General features: G+C 36.4%; 1 protein-coding gene across 1 annotated transcript; it reads right to left on the reverse strand.

Annotated features, from left to right (window-relative positions):
* Positions 1–2,470: 2,470 nt before the first annotated feature.
* sost (sclerostin) lies at positions 2,471–6,311 on the reverse strand. The gene is made up of 2 exons (XM_063003775.1): positions 6,041–6,311; positions 2,471–2,889 (listed from the first exon to the last, which is right to left on the reverse strand). Exons 1-2 carry the CDS (start codon positions 6,309–6,311, stop codon positions 2,471–2,473), a joined length of 690 nt encoding a protein of 229 aa, XP_062859845.1.
* Positions 6,312–9,368: the final 3,057 nt, after the last annotated feature.

Below are 9,368 nucleotides of genomic sequence, written 5' to 3' on the forward strand. Positions count from 1 at the left end.
TCAATAATAAACACAGTCTTTTCAAATATACTTTTCTTTATTTTATTTGTATTCTCTTTTTGTTAGGAGATTTACTATTTTATATAAGACAATATTGGCTATAATTTCTATAAAAAAAGTAGCATAAATAATTTAAATGTTGAAATAAAAAATAATAAAAATAAATACACAGTTCATTCTTTATAGGAGTCCATCTCAGGGTTGGAGATGCCTTTGTGCCCTTGTTCCAGTACTCAGTCATTTGGAGGGCATCATGTCATGAGAGCAAGCAGGTACATTAATCTGGCTATACACAGCAATTTATCTTACATGAAAAACAATCCCTTTCAGTTTTTTGTATCAAACATACAAGTAAAAACAAGGCAGAGTCAGTACTGTATTACAAACAGAGATGGGACACCACAGGGAGATAACTCCCACAGTGCTCTGAACAATGTATAGAAGTGAGAGGAATATTCTTCACTAGATTAGGCAAGAAGGTTGGACATGAGGTAAATGTCTGGCTTGGGATCCCACAGCTCTCCTACTGTATATCCTCTCTAATACCAGTGTGCACTTACATCCAGAGTTCATTTCTGTATTTCATTTGTGTATCTTTTTAAGGCTTTGGTAAGAATGACAGGGATCTTAACACTGTCTTTAGGGAGCTTGTGAAATGGATTCTTTTTTGGGTAGTTCCAGATGCTTAAGGAAAGCCAAGGCAATTTTTCATGCTTTCTGGAGGTCATTCTGTCAGACTAAAATATATTCTGTAATTGCTATCATTTTTTTCTAGTGCTAAAAGACACCGTAAAGAGTCGAAGTAAGGTGTTGGGAAAACCACCAGAACACCAGAAAATCTTACTGACTTGTAAAATTTGACAAGTCAATGGAATATTTACATTTATTCATTTGGCAGACGCTGTTATCCAGGACTGAATACATTCCAAGCAGGGAGTTAATTGCCTTTCTTAAAGGTCCAGAGCTGGTAGCTTGAACTCTTAGCCTTCCCCTTAGTAGTCCAGTACCTCAACCAGTAATGGTGTGAAGAGAATCAGTCCATAATCTTCCATAGGTGTAAAATGGATTGAGATCAAGTGACTGAGAAGGCCAGAGCGCATTTATTCTTATTCCCTATAGATTGTAAAACAGACCACTCACATTAGGATAGAAATGTTATACAGTGTCAATCTCGTGATCTGGTCGTCCATCTAAAAAGACAACCAGACCAAAATCATGCCAGCAAATTCCTCCCTAAGCTTTTTTTTTTACCCTCATTTTCCTTTCCTTTATCTGTCTGTACGGTAAAGCCACAGTATGAAACCTTTCAAATGGCAGTTAATTCAAATGAAAATAAGTAAAAATCTATAAATGAAACTTTTCTCAGTGGGATTCTTTTCCGAGTCTGTTGACCATTTTACTTTTCATCAGATTGCATGTAATGGCCTAGGTTGTTATTTTAATATCCTCACATTTTAAACTCTCTGTTATTACAATTAGATAGCTATTAACACTATTTAGTTACTCCAACAAGCCAAGAAGCTCCAAATAGTTTCCAGAGAAAAAGGGGGTGGTGATGCAGAAAGTTTCTCTGCCCTTAAGGTAACAACAGGCACAATTGTTGCAGATTCCTACACATATGTGGGCCCCATTTTTCTGCTATCCAAACAAACAGGAACAAGCCATGTCTAGAGGAAATGACTTTTTATGACTCAAATACTAAACACAGGAATTACTCATTAAGACAGGATAGAGGATTAGTGTTTGCTGCTCTTGGTCCTTGTGGCATGCTGACACAAGCATTCCTACTCCCCATCATTGAGAGTGGGCTCAACTCCAGCTGACAGGTCTTATAAAGCCTTTTCTAAAAAAAAAAAAAAAAAAAAAAGTAAAGCTGCGGAAATTCAGCACCAAGGGTTACTCCCATGTGACCAAGGTTAAGAATTTAAGATCTCTGTATCACCAACAGCATGTCTCCTGAGCACCCCTGGGCAGTTGGATCATGCACTAGAGCACACCCAAAAGAGATGACTTCATTTCAGCTATACAAACATACTGTATATCCTACTTTGCAGTTTTGCTGATCTAGTTGGTTATAAAAAATAGTGATTTTTTTATTTTTATGTTCATTTTGATTAACCTGTTAAGAACCTTCAATCAGATTAGCTTATTTGCACGAGTCTTTCACAAGAATATGAAAACCATGAAACGTACTGATTTTCTAAAACTGCAGGCCTCCTTTCAAGTAAACGTCCAATGAAGTCCTCTTGTTTGTTATCAAACATCTCTGATATTGAGATTATTCAGACTTGATGGCACTTGCAAATACTGAGACGACAGCTTTACTGTATGATAAATATGCTGCTTAATTCATCAGTCTTGTCTTTTTTCCATTTATTTGGCCGACTGGCACTGGGCAGAATGGCATAGTGTTTTCATGTATGTGTGTGTAATAAAGAGTCATTGTACGAGTTCACATCCAGCCTCATTTTCAGTAGGAGTTGCTGCTGAGAGCCGTCTCTCTGCTCCGTCCTCGTGCTTGCTGCAGACGTGTGGGTTTCTTGTTGCGTCTCGTTTTTTGCGAAGACTGCTCCTTGGCATCTGACTGGTTGTGGTGGCGGCTGAAGCGCTTGCATTTACAGGAGGTCACCACGCGAATTTTGTATGTCCGACTGTTGCCGTTGGGGCACTGGAGCTGTATGCGTTGGAGCCGATAGTGGGCTGGAATGCAGCGGTAGTCAGAAGAGTTGCTACGCCACCACTTGCTCCGGAGGATGGAGTTGGGCATGAGGTGAGCAGGGAGACACTGACCTGAACACACCAGCTCTTTTACGGGCTTGGCACTGCGACACGAACCGTCGGTGATGTAGCGCGTGGAGCGCAGTTCCCGGCAGCTCAGCTCGGAGGCATCTGCGCCAGGACGGAGAACAAAAGAGAGAAAATTTATTCAAAATTCTTAAGTTATGTCTAGGGTTGTGGTATCAATGTAAATCTGAAAACTGACACAACAGAGCTAACTTTAAGTTAGATTTTTCACTAGAGCATTACACAACATTACATTTAGTTGTCTTGTTTCTTCCAGCTAAATGATTCCTCTTTAGTTTTTTAGGAATAATACACTACAGCTCCAGATACTGTCAAGTGAAAGGTGCAAATTTAATTACATTTTCTTTGTAAGACTATATTTCTTATAAAAGCAGTCCATCAGCCAGGGGTAAAAAAAAAAGCTGTTTTTGATTTCTCAATGGCACCCTACTGCATTACAGAACAGTATACTTGAGAGTAAACTGTAGAGTGAACTGTTTCCTCCTGCAGTTCAACTCAAAGAAAACAACAAAGGATTTATGTGTGTGATGAGTTCACATTTTCCCTCCTCTCATTCTCAAAGAACCTGAGCTCTTTTATGACAGCCCAGCGTACTGTTGTTCTTTTAAGTAAGAAGGAACTGGAGGCCAACCAAAAGAGCACATCCAGTACGGACGGTCCCTTAACGTCCACTGGGGACTACACAGCTCCCTCTCAGGAACAGACATGGAGTGTGATGGTCCCTTAACTCATTATTTTATTTTGATACTACAAACTATTTATTACCTCTGCTAAAAGTGTTTACACAATTGGGTTGTTTAGAATCTGTAAAAATCATGTTACTCGAGACAGTTAAACAGGAATTGCTACCGTAATTCCTAAATTGAAGCATTAAATAAATCAAAAGACACTAACTATACCAAAAGCTATAATTCAGGAGAAAAACTAATTTAACACAGAGCCAAGTTTACCGCAAGGCCTGATAAACACAGGTGGAAATCATTCACTAAAGCAGCATTGCATTTAAAAAAACAATTTCAAATACCCTCAAGAACTCCTTCTGCCAATGCCAACATTTTGTTCTACTTGAAAACATACTGATGCAATTAGATAGTTATGTAGACCTTGACTAATTGAATAAAAACGGAAATGGCACAAAAAAGTTATCAGTCCATTATCTGCTTGCAATACACAGACACGCATTTCTCACAACACTGCATCTTTACGCATATTTTTTTCTATTACGAATATTTTTTTCTATTTGATTAAAACTTTATAACCCAAAAACAAATCTAAATCTAAAAAGCACTAAACTAGTAGTGTTTTATAAGTGTGGCAGAAAACAGACTGCTACAACATTTCTAAAGCTCACTTTTGGATGAGGTCCTCAACATGTGTTATTCTTGGTTAAACCTGGCAGAAACGGCAAAGTAACACATTCCTCAGTTATCTTTTTGGCTCTCTTCTTTTCTCAATTATCTTTTCAATTTATCTTTCTCCCTAGAGAGAGGCCATAACTTTCTCTCTTGTTAATCCACACTCACTTTAAGGAATAAAACTGAAAGGCTGTGGAGAAAAATCCACACACATTTTAAAATGTCTAAATGGGGCCATAAAAGCTCAATCCTGTCTAAACATTTCAAATTAAAAACTCAGCCTCAAACCAAACCGTATCTAATGATCAAACATACAGTATATATCCAATCAAAACTTACTTCAACATTTAGGCATATTGTTTATTAAGGTAAATATTTGGGTTAGTATATACTCTAGTGTAAGGATATGTGTCTCAATTAATAATCGTCATAATGGATATCTAGCCACAATGGGTCAAATATGAGTAGATATCAATTTAACGGTATATAGATTTTTTTTTTAATTAAACAGATATTTTTTATTTTTGGTGTGGTTTCAGCACTACCTTATTCTAACCAGTAATATTTTAGGCTATAATTCTCAGTAAATGCTTGACATTTGAGTAAGTATAGCTAATAAATCAAAAAATAATATAACATTATTAAATAATAAACACATAAAATCTTATTTAAAATGAGAATATTAATTTTTAATGTTTGTTGTACATCTCCATTCTAAACAATACTATAAGAAGATCTTTATTTTGATGGCCCATAGCCTTTATGATATCCACTAATTCAAATATTAGTAAAATGCAATAGAACAATAGACATTCGTTTACAACGGAGATTCTTTATGAGTATCTCCTTTGTAAAGGTACTGAGCTGCATATCTCTTTGAATGCTTGGCACATTAAAGACTAATACTTGATGGCCAATAATTAAAATATTTGCAAGTCTAATTTAGAAATAAGACATATCAATTTAAAATGGCAAGATTTATCGACCTAATGGGTTTACAGACGTGCTTTAATCAGTACTTACAGGCTGGTCATGGTCCCCATATGTTCTAATTCTGATTTAGTTATTTATTTTATTTAATATTAGCAAAAATGAAATAAACATATTGATTGACATATTTTCTCTATCCTGGTATAGTGCAGTACTTAATTCGAAACAAAGTATGATAAATTTCTCACTAGTTGTTTCTAGTTAGTTCATATCTGCCAATTATTAAAAACGTGAAAAAATTCAGAATATCACCTTTCACACCCCTATACTAACTAGCTGTTATAGAGCTTTGCTTGTTTGTTGATTTATTTATTTATATTTTTTAGTATTTTTTATTAAAGGTCTGATTAGTCCAATCCATCACTGACAATAGGTAGGATCTACACTTCTTAAGAAATAGGGATTTTCTTGGAATGTACAGAACTGATATTTGTAATATACTAGCAAAAATAAATAAAATAATAGGCATATATTTAAAACAGTCACGTTTTCACGTTTGGCACAGTAGTCTGTTTAACCTGATTTTTCTTTCATTTCCTGGCAAAACCAGATTTATATTTAAGACATCAATCTCAGCAAGACATTAAAATATGAATTTAAATATGAAATAGAGAATATTTATTATTTATCATTATTTTTTAGCAATATTTTCTTTAAGCATCACATGCATATTATTAAATTTTATAGTTTTTGGTAACTAAGCATAAAGTGTCTGAAATCCACACGTAGTGAATATTCAGATGTGGATTATAACGAATTACATGTGAAATCCACGGAATAATGACTGACAATATTTATTGTAGAGTATTATATGACGGTCAGTTATTATTATTGTTATTATTATTATTATTAACAGGTGCTGCAACAGGTACGAACAACTTAATACTTGCCATATGCAGGGGTATTTGCTGACTGCCTCCTGCCTCCGTTTTTGGCATCGTTCATAGTGTTGTTGTTTTTGTTGATGATGTTGTTGTTGTTGTTGTTGTTGTTAATCGATTGAATTTGGGGTTCGGGATGCGCGGTGTAGTCCGGGATTATCTCTGTGGCGTCGTTCTTTAACTCCTTCCATCCTCCAGTGTCCGCGCTGAAACAGCAGCCCTGCAGCAGCAGCAGCACCGCGCTCCGGTACATCAGCAGCACTAACCAGCTCACCTGCATACCTGCCTGCTGCACTACACTCCAATACACACTGATACTCACACACTAATATTACACACTAATATTACACACTAATACTCCAGTAGTGCCCTGAGCTACACCACTCACACAGTACCGCTGCCCTGTGGCACAGTGCATGAGGGGACCAGACTGAACTCTCTGAGCTCTCTCATCCGGGAGCAGTTTAAGTAGCTCAGCCTCACTGCGAGGCTCGTAATTAAGCGGCCGGTCAGAGGGGGAGGATTCGGATCCGGAGCCACTCATTCACACACAGGGTCACACACACACACACACACACACACACACACACACACACACACACACACGTCTACGTGCATGAGCAGCAGAATGAGAAGGAGGAGGAACAGAAGAGAAGGAGACCTTAAATGTTCTTACATTTACATTACATTTTTGGCATTTAGCAGACACTTTTATTCAAAGCGACTCACAGTTGTAACTATACAATCCAAGCAATTGAGGGTTAAGGGTCTTGCTCAAGGGCCCAACAGTGGCAACCTGGCGGTGGTGGGGCTTGAACTGGCAACCTCCTGGTTTACTGGTTCATAGTTAATTACCCTTAATACAGAGATCCTCAGTAACATTATAGTACACATACAGAATAGATAAGACGTCCAAAAATCTTACCAATCTGAATAGTTGAATGTCTGTTGTATCTTTACTGTGTTTAAGCTGTAAAACACACATCTCAATATTTGTTTTACCAGCTCTTGTTCATACTGCAAGTGTATTGGGTATTAACAAAGCCAAACCACTTTTGTGCCAGTTTAAAATCAAACATTCATGAGTGAAAAGAGCTTAATTTGTCTATCATATAGACCACCTTTCAAATATAGTTTTATTAGGCGAACAACATAGTTTATGCCCTGCATCATATAACCATACACAGTTAGTGTATTCTATGTATTTTATTGCAGGTCGTACAGGTCCCGTCTATGTCTTCAAACCGTCTATGTATTCTTACATAGTTCCTCCCTAATTTCCTCTCTAAATTACATTATACATCAATAATGTAATGTGCTGTTTTTAATAATTGGTCACATTTAAATGTTTCACATCCTCCAACTAATTTTATTATGACTTACATCAAGAGTTAACACAAAATGCAGCTTTTTAATGATGGTTCCATTTATTAAAATAAAGAATTATTCAAACACTATATAACCCATGTAAAATAAATTCATTGTTCCCCTCAACTCAATAACTGCATGTGTCACGCTTCACAGCAACAAGTAAAATCTTTGCAATAACTGTCACTGTAGAGGAATTTTGGTCCACTCTTCTTTGCATTATGTTTCAATTCAGCTATGAACTTCCTGTTTGAGATCTTGCCACAGCATCTCAATGTAATTCAAGTATGGACTGATGTCCAAAACCTTCATTTTGGATCTTGTCAGCCATTCAAAAGTGCACTTGTGTGTGTGCTTTGAATCATCGTCCTGCTACATAACCCAAAATAGTTTGAGGAGTAATTTTTCAGGATTTTCTGATAGAGAGAAGAATTCATTTATTGCAGGTCCCGTGGAAGCAAAGCAAACTCAGACCATCACACTGCCACCACCATGTTTGACTGCTGGTATGATGTCCTTATGGGGAAATTTGGTGTTAGCTTTACACCAGATTAGCTTTGCTTTGCTTCCTAGTATGAATGTTATTTACCAACCCAAATTTAGAGATATAAAAAGTCTTATTATGATATCATATACACTGGATGAGGGTTTGGAAGATATGTAATTATTTGGTTGAAAAATGGTTTTATTCTTACTGAATATATTAAACAGAACTACAAATTCTCTGAAACATTTATTCGACATTGACATTTTTGACATTTTCAGCATTTGAGCGGACACCTTTATGCAAAGTGACTTACAGTACAGGGACAGTATACAGTGAGCAATTGAGGGTTAAGGGTCTTGCTCAAGGGCCCAACAGCAGCAACCTGGCAGTGGTGGGGCTTGAACCAGTGACCTTCTAATTACTAGTCCAGTATCTTAACCGCTAGGCTACAACTACCCTATTTAACTGACTACTGAACAATAAAATTTCTTGTTAATATTTTAATTGACCAACTTCATTATTTAGTATTTAGTAAATATAATTTTTTTATGTGATGCCTGCAACAGATTAAAAAAAAGTTGGGACAAAGCATGTTTATTGCTGTGTTACATCACCTTTCTTACAATAAAACTTTCAAACTCTTTGGAAATTAAGGATACTAATTGCAGCTCTGCAAGAGGATTTTTGTCCATTCTTGCTTAATCCAAGATTTTTTGCTTCACAATCCATGATCATTAATCATGGTTGTTTGTTTCTTCTAGGCACTTTGGTTTCCTTGCACTTCCCAAAAAAGGGGATTGGCTACTTTTGAATGCTTGTACATAAGTGTGTGGGTGAATGTGTGCTACCCTATGATGAATTGATTTCCTGTCCATGGTGTAAATTCTGCTTTGAGCCAAGTGTTTCCGGCTGGCACTGCATCCACCATGACCCTGCCCTGTAGTATAGCAGTTTTTTTTTAATTGAGTGAATGATGCTTAAGTAATTGTGTAAACATGTAAATACAAAAAAAAGTTTAAAGCTCTAACACAATTCCGCCCTTATGTATGACAATACAGCACTAATATTATCTAGACAACACCTCTAATTAGTGGATTTTGCTATTTCAGCTACAGAAATGGGTACATAATACAAGCACGCAATCATACCATCTCTATAGACAAACAATGGCAGCAAAATAGGTTTTTATTAAATAATAAATTTCTGCCCTGTTAAAGCCGCTGGGTGAACTGTTACTACTTGGTCATGTTGTTACTGTGGAGTTTTATTAGAAGGAAAAACAGCTTAGCCATATAACTATAGTAATTAAATAGCTTAAATGTTTCAGCTTGGAGAAATTTAACATGCATGTACATTTTAAGTCTTTATGTCTTACAAAGATGCTTTACATTGCTGCTTTTTAACAATACTCAGAACACACAAGGCAAACTAATTAAAATGTCTTTGTTGGAATAAAGCAGTTTATCACTATGGCTTTTTATC

The sequence above is a fragment of the Trichomycterus rosablanca genome, chromosome 10 (genome assembly GCF_030014385.1).
Source record: "Trichomycterus rosablanca isolate fTriRos1 chromosome 10, fTriRos1.hap1, whole genome shotgun sequence".
Lineage (NCBI taxonomy): Eukaryota > Metazoa > Chordata > Actinopteri > Siluriformes > Trichomycteridae > Trichomycterus > Trichomycterus rosablanca.

Excerpts from the sequence above, each read along its gene's own strand:
- sost (XM_063003775.1), bottom strand. The coding sequence starts at position 6,311 with ATGCAGGTGAGCTGGTTAGTGCTGCTGATGTACCGGAGCGCGGTGCTG. Across the intron at positions 2,890-6,040 it reads AGCAAATACCCCTGCATATG|ATGCCTCCGAGCTGAGCTGC; the intron begins GCAAGTATTAAG and ends GTCCTGGCGCAG.